The 16,610-nt window shown below is 38.6% G+C and overlaps 1 protein-coding gene and 1 pseudogene across 1 annotated transcript; both read right to left on the bottom strand.

The window, feature by feature from the left end:
- Positions 1-16,610, bottom strand: part of LOC117095273 — a 1,129,150-nt pseudogene that overhangs the window by 1,079,615 nt on the left and 32,925 nt on the right.
- LOC117095268 (beta-defensin 109-like) lies at positions 1,997-9,325 on the bottom strand. The gene is made up of 2 exons (XM_033232074.1): positions 9,268-9,325; positions 1,997-2,269 (listed from the first exon to the last, which is right to left on the bottom strand). The coding sequence occupies exons 1-2, from the start codon at positions 9,323-9,325 to the stop codon at positions 2,064-2,066; spliced, it is 264 nt and encodes an 87-aa protein (XP_033087965.1). The 3' UTR covers positions 1,997-2,063.

The following is a 16,610-nucleotide window of genomic DNA, read 5'->3' as shown; positions in this document are numbered from 1 at the left end:
TGACGTTCTCTGTTCCTATTTGAATACCTTTATTTCTTTCTATTGCCTGATTGCCCTGGCTAGAACTTCCAATACTATGTTGAATAGAAGTGGTTACAGAGGGCTTCCTTGTCTTGTACCAGTTTTCAAATGGAATGCTTCCAGCTTTTGACTATTCTTTATGATATTGGCTGTATGAAATAGCTCTTATTATTTTAAGATATGTTCCATCAATACCTAGTTTATTGAGAGTTTTTAACAGGAAGGGATGTTGAACTTTATCAGAAGCATTTTTGCATCTATCAAAATAATTTTCTGGTGTTTGCCTTTAGTTCTGTTTATGTGCTCAATTACATTTATTGATTTGTGTATGTTGAACCAGCCTTTCATCCCAAAGATGCAGCCCACTTGATCATGGTGGATAAGCTTTTTGATGTGCTGCTGGATTCAGTTTGCCAGTATTTTATTGAGAATTTTTGCATCGGTGTTCATCAGGGATAATGGCCTGAATTGAGCAGGTGTGTGTGTGTGTTTTTACCTTGGTTTGCCAGTAGGTTGATGTGTGAGTGTGTGTGTGTGTTTGTGTGTGTGTGTGTGTGTGTGTGTGAATGTGTGATAGAGAGCCAAATTAGGGCAGAGGAGGCTCCCCGGTCTGCCATGACACTGAATGTTCTGAATTCAAGATGTTCTCATGAACTGTGTCAGTTGGCCTTCAGCCAGGAGGTGGTGCTTGCAAAAGACTGCCAGCTCTGGTGGTAGTGGTGAGATTTGGACTTGCCTTATGTTACCCATGGGAGGTACTCTGGTGTCTCAGGGAACGGGTAGAGCCAAAGGGCTTCTAAAAGTTTCTTCTGTTATTTGTGTTAATCTACCAGGGTAGGTGGTTGAGCAAAACCAGGTGGGAACAAGGTCAGGTAAAGTGATGCTCTGGCTCTCTACGTGTAGGACAAGCAGTGGCTCCAGTGGGAATTGGAAGGCAGTTCTTGCGCCACTGGGGTAATTTTCCAGAGAGAAGTGAAGCTGCCTCTCCCTCTGTACAAGGAAAGTCCGTATGAAGAATGGGGAGTAGCAGCTTGGCAGTAAGCCCCATCCAGCTCCCACACCCCTGGCAAGGCAAGTGTCACACCGACAGTGTTCCACTGGGAGTAGCTAGCTAAGTTTCAAGAAATCTGAACTCAGAGCTCAAAACTGACCCATACCATAAGCCTCTCCTATTGAGACAGTAACTGCAGCCTTCAGGCCACTCCCCTCCTGATCCACCTGCAGAGCAGGGGCTTCCAGCTCCTGTGCTTGCTGCTGCATCACACGTCCCACTCACCTCTCAGTTCTGGCCTGGGGAGTTTGTCCCCACACACGATTCTATCAAACATTTCAGTTGGGAGGTTCTCTCAACCTGTGACCAGCATTTGAGTTAGCGGGCAGACTTCTGGGAGGTCCTCTGAGGTAGAATCAGAAATGGCTTCCCTCCATCCTGCCAGAAACTGGGAACGTGCTGGAGACTCCAAGCACATCCCAATGCCACTCCTCATATACTCGCCACTCTTCACTAAATCAACTCCAGCCCTGAGGAGGATTAAGGCCTTCCCCCATGGCCTAGATTGATAGGTTTCCCAATGGAAGTGTATATATTAGAGTCAGTCTATCTCCCTCTCACACCCTGGAAACTCAAAATTTTCTGCCTAGCTTATGGTGTAAGCTGCATCCTGCTGCTTCTTTCAAATGGTCTGTGGCTTATTTCAATTTTCCCGTTAAATTCCTGTGTTGCTTCTTGAAAGAAAGTTCAGTGCGAATCTCTGCACACCATTTTGTCTTTCCAAGTGCAAGAGGCAGGCTAACAATGCCTTCAATCCACCCTCTTGGAAAATAAAAAATAACAGTTTTCTCATTTTTAAAGGTTTTGTTAAGATCTGTTAATGACTCACAAAGAAATAGTATTGGGTATATTTGAAATTACTATTTATTCATTTGTGTTGATAAGGGAAAATACAAGATAGTTATCAAGAAGGAAGTACTTAATATGTATATTTTAATATTCTTAGATGCAAATAACTTCACTTTTGATGTATTTTTATTTTATGTCAGTTTCATTTCAACTTAGGTTTAAGGGGTTCTTGATAATCTGACATGGTAAGTGGTGTTGGAATTGGCATTAAAATCCACCATGCTCTACAACACTTCATCCTTCTTCGGCAGGCACCAATTGAATCTTCTACTACTTTGCAGACATCTCTTCTGCAAACACCAGATAAATTGAGACAATGACCTTCAGCAGCACCCAAACCACGTCTTACTGCAGGAAAGAAGATCCAGTGAGATAGTCAGTCCACAAATGGAATGTAAATCCATAAACACTCTTACGTTACAGAATAAATTATGTATGAGCATTTTTATGTGGGAGCTTTTGAAATGGTTGCTGCTCATATGTCAGAGACACATGCAGATTAAGAAAGGTAGTAGTTCCAATCCTGGTTTGGCACAACAGTCACGGTATTTTTGGTGGGGGAAAAGGGATATGGGAGGGGATGGTACATCTTCATCTTTTCCTCTGGGTTTTCTCTCAGAAATGGCTGTTGCTTACCCCTGCGGCAAAAATGCCAGTGTTTTCTGCCAGAGTGGGTTACTGAGGGCCATGGTGGTTCCACCTTGTGGCTGATACTGATAGTCCCTTTCTGCTTTTTTTGTTCCTAGCCAAAAAGGATGTTTCTGCTGTCTCAGGTATGCTGATTTCAGCAGTGGTTTTTTCTATATGGCTATTCGTTTGGTTTTTTTTTTTTCTTTTCATTCTTTCGCTCTTTTTTTTTTTTTTTGGCTTCACTGTGTTGCCGTCGTTTCTTAAGTGGTCTCTTGAACCCTCTCAGGGCTATTTTGGCTTGTACATAGCTATCTGTATATTTTTTCTTGGGGGAAGTGTAGAGTTAAAGGTTGGTATATCCTGCTCTTGCTCCCCCAAGTGATTTTATTCCTCCAAGCTAATATTTCAGGCTTTCAATGTATTCGTGCTTTCATCTGTTCAAACATAAGTAGAAATTACTTTTTCTCTCCACATTTACATTTGCTCTATCTACTTTAATTGCTAGTAGTGTCTTAGTCACAGGATAGATTAGTTAGAAAAAGTATATTTTTGACATTATAAATGATCCTTTCAATTTGTGTCTAAAAGTGGAAAATATTAGAGAACTTAACATTTATTGTTGTGTCCAGACTAGTATTTCCTCCAGATGACCTTTATTACAACAAAGATAATTTAATGAAGATCTCTCTAATGGTAAAGCTGGTGGCTTTGTGCTATTATAATATCCTTAAAATAAAGTGACAGTCTGGTGGAAAGACCAACTAAAGCAAGGGTTAGGAAAAAAACAGTTATTACCTTCATTTTGGTCTCACTCTGCATTAAGAGTTTTCGTTGTGTCAAAGATTTATTATTCATTAAGTAACCTAATGTTCATTTAATAATAAATGGATCCTATTAAATATGATTTTTAAAATTATAATCACATTACTTTTATTCACATCTGTCTACTGAGGCCATTCATAGATGAGAATGGTATAACGTTATTTTATTTTTTTCATTTTGCCACATCTTTATTTACTTAGGTTTATGCTCTATCGAACAATGTATGTGTGGGAGTAATGGGTGATTCCGGAATGCATGAGGGGGAAATTTAAGCTCTTTAACTTTGAGCAACTAAAATTAGCAACATAATATTGAAATACATGCATAACACTCAAGTGATACTTTCAAAATAGTGTATATTTCCTCTGTTTATTTGTAGCTTTTAAATCCAGCTAGAAGTATTCTATTTCTTTTAGGCTTCATAAGTCTGAGAGTCTGTAGTGAAAGCTACAAGTAGTAAATGATGCTAATTCATGTGCTCCCACCTGTGGAAGAATTGAATGTCTTAGATAAAAAAAGACGGTGCAATTGGTGTACAAAGTATCTTAGAATATAATTTGGTGGTGGTTTTTCTGTTTCTGTAGCAGAGTAACATATATAATATATCCAAGTCATCAAGTTATTTAAATATGCCTTTAAACAGGGAGAACTGAAAATAATACTGTGAATTCTGGTAAGCATTTAAAAATAATGAGGAGAATATTGCCCTTACAAAGTCAAAATTTGTGTGAATACAACCCATATAGCAATTTCATAGCAAAACACTTCCTTCAATCCTATGAAAGTCAGAAGGGAAAGAAGAATGCCCACTGTCAATGCTGTATTAATATAGTTGTAAAAGTTTTGAACAATGAAACATATTGTAAGAAGAGAAGTCAGGGGAGACTTGAGCCCATTGTTTTTCCTCTCCTTCTATACCTCCCAAAATACCATTGGAATGTTGTCACATTTTGAAGAATCTATAGTAGTGTCCCAAATCATAGAATACTATGAATGCATCTGAATCTGAGATGTCCCCAAAAGATGCAAAATAGGTGTGACTAGAGTGAAAGAAAGATTTAGGCTTTTGGTCATGACTGCAAGTTAGCTGCTTTCAAGTGACTGCTGCTATAGAAAAAATATATTTTAGAGGATCTCTTCGAAACATTTCTATCCCTGAAAATGGTTAGGCAAGTTCTTAAAATATCTCCTCTTTCAAACACAAAAATAGTCTGTGAACTGGAGCTTGAGCAGTGGGCACTTTGTATTGGATAGCTGATGGAGCGGGGTGAGGGTTTCCCAGACCTTCTAGGAAGATCTGCTATTATCAGTAATGCTAATGATGGTACTACTGACTCGGGCCATCAGAAATTCCAGTTTGTTAATGCTGAAACTTCTATATTGAGTTAACTCATTGAGTCAGCTTCACAGAGGAAGTCTGGATAATGGCATTCTCATTTCACACCACAGAATGATGGCAAGTTAAGGATGAACAATGAGTTCAGTATTAAAAATGATCAGGTAAGCAAGACACCATGAATAAAAGTTAATGAAATGAATAGCATATCTAGACCCTTTAAAAGTAAATGTATTGAAATCGTCAATGTGCAGAAATAGTTAAGCAGATATGTATCAATTGTTTAAAGAAACAATCTACCATTAGAAAGATGTAAAAACAATAGTAAAACAATATAGGTGACAGAAAAAATGGGCAGGTCTGGCTGGGCATGGTGGCTCATGCCTGTAATCCCAGCACTTTGGGAGGCCAAGATGGGTGGATCACGAGGTCAGGAGTTCAAGACCAGCATGTCCAAGATGGTGAAACCTTGTCTCTACTAAAAATATATATATAAATTAGCCGAGCATGGTGGTGGGTGCCTGTAGTCCCAGCTACTCAGGAGGCTGAGATAGAAGAATCGCTTGAACCTGGGAGGTGGAAGTTGCAGTGAGCGAAGATTGCACCATTGCACTGCAGCCTGGGTGACAGAGCGAGACTTCATCGCAAAAAAAAAAAAAAAAAAAAAAAAAAAAAGCAGGTCTGAAACAAAAAATAATTTAAAAATAAGTGCAAATTATTAATGATATGTTAGACACAGGTAAGAGGATAACTAGTGAAAAAAAATGTTTAAACGATATACCCAGAATGTAGCATGGAAACACAAGGTCTAACATTTATTTAATTCAAATATGGGGGGAAAGAAATGTAAAACGATTCACCATTTCAAGAGATTCTCAAAAAGAAATTAAGAAAAGGTATAAATCCATCGATTTAAGGAATATATTTCTAACAGATGATGTAAAAATAAACTCACTTTAGTTAAATTATAAAACATTAAAACCAAACACCAGACCATACAAACATTGAAAAAAGGACAATTTATAATGAAATAATATTTATCTGATTGTTATAGTAAAGCAAAAACTAAAAATGAGTAAACTAGTATCAACAAATGTTGAGAGAAAATAACTGTTAATATAGAATTGGGTACTCAGTAATGCTGTCTTTCAAGATCAAAAATAACAATATGAAATTGACAGATAAAAATTAAAATTGTTCACTGCCAAGAGATCCGCGGCAAATAAAATTTCAAAGGCTACATATCAGAAAGAAGGAATTTCACCCAAAAGCTGATATTAGAGTCAACTTGGAATTCCATAAATATCACTAAACTGATGATAATAGTAACATTTTCTGACACGTGGGGATTCTGAAAAGAAGTGAACTTTTACTTTTGTTCCGAATTTAGAAAGTTATAGAAAAATGCTCTTGCCCTGACAAAGAGAATAAGCTGGATAATCTGCAGATCATAGATTTCATGTTAAGACACAGAACTGAGGTCTCAAAAAAAGCTAATTAACTTAAATTCAGAGTGATAAAGCCCTGCTGAAAAAAGAACGGATCCACAGATGCTTTGTGCCTAGCTGAGTTGCAGCAGCAGAAGCAGCAGGAAGCTGCCCTTGATGGAGATAACCAGGAAACAAGTGAATCTCCAGGAAATGTTGAAAGGCTGAGTGTGGGCTTGTGATAGTTTAGCATCATCAGTAGCGGCCCAAATACACTCACTCTCACTCACTCTCCCTCGCTAATGCTTTTCTTTCTTTCGTTCGTTCTTTCTCTTTCTTTCTTTTTTTCTTTCTTTCTTTCTTTGTCTCTCTTTACTTCTGTTCCTTTCCTTTTTTTTCCTCTTTCTTTCTTTTTCCTTTCTTTCTTTCCTTCTTTCATTCTTTCTCTTTCTTTCTTTCTATCTTTCTTTCTCTCTCTCTCCTTCCTTCCTTCCTTCCTTCCTTCCTTTCTTCTTCCTTCCTTCCTTCCTTCCTTCCTTCCTTCCTTCCTTCCTTCCTTCTTTCCTGTCTCTCTCTCTCTCTTTCTTTGGAGTCTCACTCTGTCCCCCAGGCTAGAGTGCAATGGGGCGATCTCCTCTGACTGCAACGTCCGCCTCCAGGGTTCAAGCGATTCTCCTGACTCAGCCGCCCGAGTAGCTGGGACTACAGGCACATACCACCATGCCCGGCTAATTTTTTGTATTTAGTAGAGACGGGGTTTCACCGTGTTAGCCACTGACCTCGTGATGTGCCTACCTCGGCCTCCCAAAGTGCTGGAATTACAAGCCTGAGCCACCGTGCCCGGCCCCACTAATGGTTTTTTCATGACCTATCTTGTGTGCTCCTAAGTAAGATCGGATGGAGAGCAGAACTACCTGAGACACTTTTGAGGGACAGGCATGTAGGAACTGCTGCAATCTGAGGTCAGAGCAACGTAGAGGTCTTACTGTGAGAATCAGGGAAAATCCTCTGTTACTGGGGAGTGGGTGGGGGAGCTGAGGCAATCCCCCCTTCACTCTCTTTTCTCATAGGTGCATAAGCAGAGGAGCCTGATGAGGTCTGAAGGCAGGGCAGGGCAGGTAGATGAGAGAAGCAGATTCTCTGGTCTTTCACTGAGTGTGAGGCAGCTACTGCCCAAGGCTGGGCAAGGGATGGGAGCCCTGAGAGATTCTTGACGAGCAGAAATAGAGGCTTGCTGAGGATGAAAGTGTACAGGAGAGCTAAGAGAGGCTCCAGTGCTGACCATGACATTCTGCAAGAAGAGAAAATCTGCATGTAGAGGTTTATGAGGGAAAATCATGAGTTCAGTTTTGGATATCTAATACTTTTGAAATTAAGTGTCCAAATAGATATACCAGTGATGCAGTTGGATAATTTATTACAAGCCTGGAGTTCACAAGGAGGTCCAAAAGGAGAATTTAAAAGGATGAGACTTGCTGATCCCCTCCCGAGTGTGTGGTGAGGGAGAAGAGAAGAGAAGCAGGAACCGAGCTCTGGAGCTCTCCAATAGGAAGTGTGATGGGAAAAGATGAGGAAGAAACAAAGGAAGCCGAAGTGGTAGCTCCAGTGAGATAGGCTGAGAATCAAGCGAATGTGCTGTCCTGGAAGCCAAGTGAAGAAAGTATACTATGAAGAAGGAAGTGATGATTTGTGTCAAATGTTGCTAATAGGCCAATTAAAGTTGTAGTGAAAAATGATCATTGGATCTAGCAATATGGAGATTATTGGTAACTTTAACAAAAGTGGTGTCAATAACATGATCGAAAAAGGGGGAGAGAGCCCTATTGGGATCTATTTAAGAGACAATGAGAGGAGAGGAATTGAAGACAGAGAGTATGGACAACTATTTTCAGATGTTTTGCTGAAAACTAGAGCAAAAAATAGGATGACAGCTGGCATCAGAAGAAAAGCAAGGACATACTTAACAGCATATTTGTATGCTGATGGTAATAATTTACCAGCATAAAAATTGATGACACAGTCACAATTGATGAAACATGATATAGTGGACTGCAACAGGAAAATCCCCAAGTACACAGCAAAGAGGGAATATAATACGCAAATCTATTTTTAAAACATTATTAGAATCTCTGAAACATCTGTTTTGACATTAACCTTCCATTCCTGCAATAGTTATTTTAAGCATGTTCTCATTTGTCCAGTGTTGCCAGGTTATTATAAAGTATATTAGACTTTATGAAAAACTTTTTTTATATTAGTTTTTTTCATTTGTTTCATTAATTTATATTTTGTATTTATAACTTTCCCTTTATCTTCTTTAGGTTTATTATGCTGTTTTTTCCCAAAAGCCCTCAGAATGTATGCTTAGCCCATTAAATTTTAGCCATTTTCGTATTGAAAGTGATATTACCCATTTCTGTGTGGTTACCTGTAATATACCATGAGCGGCACTTCTCAGTGTCTTTACTTATTATTAATTCACTTGTCTGAAGTTCCTTTAACTCTCCTTTCTAGTCCTAAGTTTCACTTTGCAAGTCATTTTTTATTCATAGCCACGTAAAATATAATTTATTTTGAAAAGCCTTTCATATAATTTTCACTTATTCTAGGATTATAATTTTTCTGTTTGTCTCTTTGAGTAAAACTTTCGATTTGTCAACACTCATTTAGCAGTAGCTCCTTTGATAGAATTCCATCCATCTCTTTTGACCTAGTGAGCAAATATAATAATAAATGCTGCTGAAATTCAATCCTGTCTGATCTAACTGCCTGCATATAAATTTCCAGGTCCACAAAGGCATCTCATTGAGGTCACATTCTGTTGTATCCTTACTTTGTATCTTGAGATGCCTTGGCGGGGCATGGAATTTATATGTAGGCAGTTTGATGTGACAGGATTGAATTTCAGCAGCATCCATATTACATCCACTTACTAGATCAAAAAACATGGATGGAATCTTATCAACAGGAGCTACTGCTAAATGAGTCTCTTTTCTATTTTCCTATTCTAATCCTAGTGAAGCTGTAAATATTAGGTTCTTGAACCCACAGGACTGATTCTAGGATCTTGTCTGGCCAGGGATAGAGCCTTCTAATCTGCAGAACCTTATAGAAATCAGCTACCAACTTACCTGGGGATAAAAGAATTGAAAAAAGAAGGAGACCAAGGCGAAGCAAATGGAGTCTCATGGCTGAAGGGCCAGCATCAATGTGGGTTGAGCCTGCAGTCTCTGGACATCGTGGGTCTGGGCCTTTTTATGATGCTGTCTGAGTCTGTGATTTGTTCTCTGTTAGTAGAGCCTAACGAAAAGAGAATAACTAAATCTCCCACAAGAAACTTCCAGGGACACACAAGTACATAAATGTTGTGATACCTCAATGGATGAGAAAGCAGGTGAATGCTATTTATTTCCAAAAGACTCAGGATGTCTTATTGTCACCTGCTTTCTTTATTATTTTCGACATGCACATGCGATAATCATTGCTCTTACTTTAAGTATAAAGTATTGTTTGCCAGGCAATATAGTAGGAACTGAAGTAAAATTGTTATACAAAAAACTGTACATAATTAGTGGATATAGTTTGGCAATTTGCACATATATATTACTTTTGTTACCACAACCAATATCCAAGTCAATATATCCATCACCTCCAAATGTTTCCTACGTCCCTTTATTGTTGTTGCTGTTGTTGTCGTTGTCAGAACCCCTAAGATCTACCCCCTTAACAAATTGTTAAATACAAAATACCTCATTATTAACTATAGGTACTATGTTTTGGAGCCTATCTCTGTAATTGACTCATTTTGCGTAGCTTTAACCCTTGAACAGTAACTCCCCATATTGCTCTTTCCCACTCAATAAAATACCAAACTCTTTTAAAGCACATTTTATATAATCCACTTTATGAAGTTTTTTCTAACATTCTTTTGTCTGCTCCCCCCCAGTAAAGGAAACTGCTAACATAACAATGACCTATTTGGGATCTTTGCGTCTCTTACATATATTCCTGCATGAACCCATTTAACACTTTATCTCCCATTATCTTAATATGAAGTAAAATAAAACAAAATGATTTTAAAAATGAAATCACAGAAGGGCTTTGTAAAAGTATGTTGTACCATTGCTTATTTGTCAGAATTCAAGTTACATTAGGGTTTTAAAAAATCTTTTGTTTTTATTTGTTCTTTGCTTGTAAACCTTGTGTCTTGCATATTGTGGGCACAGTGTCCTTCCCAGCTCTTTGCTCTGGGAAGATAAGTTAGAGTTACACTGAACATCAAAGCCTATCTTGTCTAGTAACTTACCTTACAGATGAGGAAATGAGCTGAGGGAAAGGAAGAAACTTGCCCAAGATCACCCAGCGATCAAGTGAGGAAGGTGATGGGGACAGCACTGACGCTTGGTATTCTGAGCCTCATTCTATTTTCCACTCTTGCCTCTTCTCTGTTTCCTCCTCTCTTCCCCAGCCTTCTAAAGAAAACTTTGCAGTTCTGCTGCAATGTCTACCTAAGGACATCCTGAGGAGACCCCACTTTTCATTAGACTGCTTTTTTAAGCACTGTCCTACATTTTCTTCTTCAGTCTTGTTGCATCCCATTTTTGGCTATAAGGAATGCTTCTGCTGTGCTGTTCTATCCAATTAGTTTTTTCTATTTCATTGAGTGCAAATTAAAACAACAAAAAACATTAGTTTATCTAAATTTGGAAGTTTTAAAACTTGATTAAAATTTCCTGGGGATATGGATATAAGACATATATTTTAAAATATTTTTCACTTTCAAAATTAAAAATCAAATCCATATATTTAGCCAGGGTGACTACTTGATAACTACTAATCAGATGGGTCTTCAGTAATGCCACAAGGTTAATACTCTTATAAATCAATTCCCTGGTGTTTTGTGCTACTGAGTTGATACAATTGGATATGGTATCACCTTTAACCAGGCTTTGAGGAGTCACACAAAGGAACTGCACAACAGAACCATAGGGTGGGATGTGTGGGAAAACCAAGATGTAAAACACAGCCTTGACTCTGACACTTACTCCGCTGTTGGGAAAAGTACTTCAATTCCCAGGGCCTTAATATTTTCCTGTACAAAACCGGAAAAATAGAGCCATCTTTAAGGTTTTGTCAAATCTTGTTGCTGAGTGATTTATAGTGTCTGCAGCTATCCTCTCTGCTAATCATACAAGGCTACGGTTCTTTTGTGTAGTTAAAGATATTTTTGCATTTGTTTACAAATACTTATTCTTTCCTTCACCAAAAAGGAAACATTTTAAACATAATTTATAAGATGTTCAGAGTCTCTTACATATCAACTCTTCACAATGTGACAGAGTAGCTTAACCCCGTCCCTAAGAGTATAGATTCAGATCAGCCTGTATGTAATTAACCTCCAAACTTATGTGGAGTGTGGGATAGATCATATATTTCAAACACATGAAAAGTCACGTGCACGCACACACACACACACACGCGCACACACACACAGTATTACCAAGGCAGAGGTGCAGATGAAAATATTGGATAGACAGCTCAAAACTCTTAGTACTAAAATAATCCTAATAATAACTTCCCTTCCAAAGTCACCACCGACAATCAGATCTCTTAAGGGTTGGTGCCTTAGGTTTTTGAACTTTGTGTCACTTTTGGCTTTCTTATTTGGTTGGATGCTATTTATCTCACAGAAAGAAACTTCTTCTTCATCCTATGCCAGTGCTGTGTTGTAGGGGCTGGTGGACGTTTTCCTGTCTAGAGCAATCCAGGTGACTGGCCTCTGGCTTCTTAGGAGCAACATGCTTTTGTTCTTTGCTTGCTTCCTTGCAAGGGCCCGACATACAGTGGGTGCTTAACAAATATTTCACCAACTCAACTCATTTTCCACCTCCGTTCTCTCCCACTTCCATCTCGCCTTTTTACTTCTTCCAGATTAGTTTTCCTACAGCAAAATGGGAATCGTCCAAAAACTGCCCTTCATCTTTACAACTTGAAGGATTCATTACCCTAAGCAGTCCTTCGAAATTGACTATCACAGACTAGATAAAAAGTCTGGGTTCACCAAGAATAGGCACGTGTGCAATTATATTTTCTGTTGAAAGCTTTGGAAAGTGTCTTTTAGCAAACAACATAAAGCATAGAGTTTGACCATTCCTGACAATGTAAAAGGATCATCCACATTCTCACATGTCCATGGCTACTTTCCCACTCCTTCCCCAACCTTGAAATCCTGAATTCAAAAGAAAACATAAGAAGATAGTATGCCTCATGTAAGGCAATGGGTTGCTTCATCTTTCTTGCCTATACACATTCAAGAGCTCCAGAAAAATTTCTGAGCTACTTAGGATGCCTGATCCTCTTCTTGGGTAAAAGCAATAAGTCCTACATGTAGTCACCAAAATCATGTCTGTTCAAAGGGTCTTATACCTGTGATTCATGATTGCATGCTAAATGTAGAAGGATATGCTCTGTTGCAGGGCCCTGTCTGGTCATTGTGTTTAAGTTCTACTTTGGAGGACTAGTTGCTGAGAAGGAAGAGGGAATGATAATGTTGGAAATTGGAATAAAACTTAAGGGGAAAAATCAAGTACAAGAGACCAACAGTACTGAGGGCAATAGGTTGAAGAGTTCTTCGATTATTGTAATATTTTCAAGGAGACCCCCACAAATCCTTCCTGGCTGACCCCAGCATAGCTTTGGCATAGCCTTTATGCAAAATGTCTTAGGCTAACTAACTTTTCCTAAAGAAAATAGAGGAGTTATAGAGACCAATATTTAGTAGAATAATGCCTGATTATCTTGCTTTTGAGGTCTAGTAACTGCTAGTAAACTTGCCTAATTAATTCACATTTAGAGGTAGAGTAACAAGGGTTTCAAGCACTTGAAACACCACTGACTTCATTTCACGTGAGAGTTCTTATGGAGAGCTAATGAACTATGAGGTTGCAGGTCTCTTGGCCAATAAGTCTTCTAGATTTCCTGTGACTCCCTTTTCTGGTCATAGGTGATTTTGCTTTTGCTTTGAGTGTTATAGCATCATAAGGTGTCAGACACTCTACTCTTACCAAGGCTTACACAAAGTTTATCTTGTTATTTGGTAGAGTTTGGCCCTTTAAAAAAAAAGAGAGAGAGAATGATAAAGAGGAGGACAGCAATCCTCACTGCTGAAGGAAGAGGAAAGCTTGGCTTTATTTCCGGTAGGCAGAAAAAACTTCTGTCTGTGGCTCTCTAGTACCAGTGGAATGTCTTTGGTTGTATAACAAGTGTCCTTCCCTACCATTTTAGGCATATTCACAGACAGAGATGTACTATGCACGCAAAATCACCTTCATGGGATGACTGAAAGTCCATGTTTGATTGCACACGAAGTTCATTAGAAAGATATGGGTGCACAATTTTGACCAGAAAACCTTGTTAAATAGGAACATAAGCTACAAATATTTTGGCCAAAGATTAAGGTTTATGAACAACCAACCATTTATATTAAGTTACAATTAATTAGGCCATGTGGAGAAACCATTTGGTTTAGTTAGTGCTTAGACATTTTGTTTGTGAACACTCCTCAGACTTCACTAGCCCTGCTAATCCCTGTTTTGCTCCTGGTCTGAACTCCCACAGTGCCTTGTTTATGGTACAGTGCCTACTGCTTGTATGCTAGATTAGTGAATGTATATTTGCCTCTTCTACTACTGTGTGAGCTTCTTGTTTGCCAGGACAGGGCTATATTCCTCAGAGCTGAGGAGAGAGTTGAATCATGTGGTCATTTATTCTCAAATCCTCTTCAACAAGTGAAGCAAAACAGGACAGTGAAAGGCCACTGCACATGGAAGCAGGAGGTCCGGATTTGAGTTCCGAATCTCTAGATCTATTACTAACTGGCGGTATGGAGAGAGTCAGGAACATTTTCTTCCTGAAGTCTTGATAACACCTATGTAGGTCCAGATCTGTTGGATCTAGATAAGGGGATTCTCAATAATTACTGTGCATAAAATCAACTGACAGTTATTTTGCAATGCAGATTCTTAGCCCCATTCTACGAAATGTTGACTGTTTTATAAATTGATAACTAATTTTTATTAGACAATGTAAATTTCCTTACTTGCACCAGCATACAAAAATATTGAATAATATTAGCAGCAGAATCTTTCAACAAAATAACTATGTATAGCTATTAAACCACCACTTTGTTTCATGGCTTTTTATTTTCTTTTATTTATCACCATTGTTTTATTTATAAACATTGTTTCTGCTCATAAGGAGTATGCATTCTCTACATGTTTATAAAATGAATGCCTAAATGAAGTTGCTTAAACAAGGCAGAAGTTGATTTCTTTTTCACTTAAAATTCACCTGTAGTTACACCATTCAGGGCTAGTGCAGATACTTTCTAATGTCATTAGGGATGTATTGTGTGACGCTGAGGTTTAGAGTATGAATGATCTCATCACACACATACTGAACATAATACCCAATAGACAGTTTTTAAGGCCTTGTACTCAACCCTCCCTCCTCCCTCCAAGAATCTCCAGTGTCTATTGTATCCATGTAAGTGAGAACTAAACAGTGTATAACCCAATGTTTAGCTCTGACTTATAACGGAGAATATGTAGTATTTGGTTTTCTGTTCCACGCTGGGCTAATTTTTGTATTTTTGGTAAAGATGGAGTAGCTTCAGCATGTTGGCCAGGTTGGTCTCAAAATCCTGAGCTCATGCGGTCCACCCACTTCACAAAGTGCTGGCATAACAGGCATGAGCCTCTGCACCTGGCTTTTCTAAATGTTTTTTAGCTTACATTAGGTTTGTCTGTTCTAGAATTTTGTGTACATTTATTTATATTATAGGACACTTTTTAGCTTAGCTTTCCCCACTCAGGGTGAGAAAGATTATATTGATCCAAGATGTTGATTAATAGAGTGGATTATCCCTTGTTATTGCCCAATATTGCTCTATAATATGCATATGATTTGTTTATTGATTTCCTTTCGATAGACGTTTGAGTTGTTTCTGGGTTTTAGCTATTGTTAATAGAACTCAGGGACATATTTTTAAAATAAAAAATTTCAATCCAAAACGTCCTTTCCTTTTGACTCTCCAATATTGTGTCAGGGTTACATTTTTGTTGTCATGAAAATCCAATGACATTGAACAAGATGTGTTTCCAGAATCAAGGTTCAGTATATGTGTGGCCTAGCTGTGTCCCTAGAATGTAGCCCTTTTTCGTTTTATTAAGCATTTTCCTATATAAATTGAAATCAAGTAGAAGATGCATTTTCCACAGTAGGAGAAACAGAACAGTTTAGCACTTTGGCGATAGCAACTTGCTGCTTGTCTGTGCAACCCACCTGGGAAGATACAACTCCTCCAACTTTTGGTTTCTGGTGACTTGTCCAAACAATTAGATGTGAACTGACCTTATTCCCTTACAATACTACAAGTCGATCTTCTGCACCTGGCCAAATACAGTATAAAATGGATGGGCAGACATTTCTTTTGGCTTCATGCTTTCTATTTAAAGCTATCCTCTTTGGGCACTATGGCTCATGCTTATGATCCCAGCACTTTGGAAGGTCGAGGTGCATGGATCACTTGAGGCCAGGGGTTTGAGACCAGCCTGGCCAACATGATGAAAGCTGTCTTTCTGAAAAATACAAACATTTTCTGGGCATGGTGGCACATGCCTGTAATCCCAGCTACTCAGGAGGCTGAGGCAGGAGAATCGCTTGAACCCAGGAGGCAGAGGTTGCAGTGAGCGGAGATCCGGCCTCTGCATTCCATCCTGTGTGACAGAATTAGCCTTCATCTCAAAAAAATACAAAGCTAATCTATACTTTTCTTTTGCTGCATTATTAGAATGTAGGAGGTAATAAGGCAAAACTATTGTGGGGATGTTGATGTGCATCTGTAGTACCTAGAATAGTGCCTAGCCCATCACTTGTGTTGAAAATGGACAGAACCTTCCTAATATAACTTTTCCACACTCTAGTTCTGAATTTAAAGACAGAAAAAGATAGGTTAGCAAATATAGGTATCAGTTATTTCTATTGACAGATCATTTGGAGAACATATTTTTGGATGTGGGAGAATAAAGGTCCCTAACTCTCCACCCCAGAAATAATTTCGCTGATACAAAAATCAGTCAGACATGGTGGCACATGCTTATATTTCCAGCTACTTAGGAGGATGAGGTGGGAAAACCACTTGAACCCAGGAGGCAGAGATTGCAGTGAGCCAAGAGTACCCCACTGCACTCCAGCCTAGGCAAAAGAGAAAGACTGTCTGAAAGAAAAAAAAAAAAAGTTGTTACTACATAGCAGACAATTTTACTGTCATCTCATTTAAAATTAAAATTTGGGTCGAGTTCTTATGCCTGCAGAGACATTTGCCTCTGGCTTAAAATCACTGGCTCCAGGAGGAAACTCCACTATAAGGCATCGTAAGGATTTCATAGTGTCTAAGTCATCTTGGTAATTCTTC

Source organism: Trachypithecus francoisi, unplaced genomic scaffold, assembly GCF_009764315.1.
Source record: "Trachypithecus francoisi isolate TF-2019V2 unplaced genomic scaffold, Tfra_2.0 Lachesis_group13, whole genome shotgun sequence".
Classification (NCBI taxonomy): domain Eukaryota; kingdom Metazoa; phylum Chordata; class Mammalia; order Primates; family Cercopithecidae; genus Trachypithecus; species Trachypithecus francoisi.
This window is presented reverse-complemented; position numbering and strand designations above follow the sequence as displayed.

Coding starts and splice junctions, on each gene's coding strand:
- LOC117095268 (XM_033232074.1), bottom strand. CDS start 9,325: ATGAGACTCCATTTGCTTCGCCTTGGTCTCCTTCTTTTTTCAATTCTT. Junction 2,270..9,267: donor TTCAATTCTTTTATCCCCAG/GTAAGTTGGTAG, acceptor TCTTTCCTGCAG/TAAGACGTGGTTTGGGTGCT.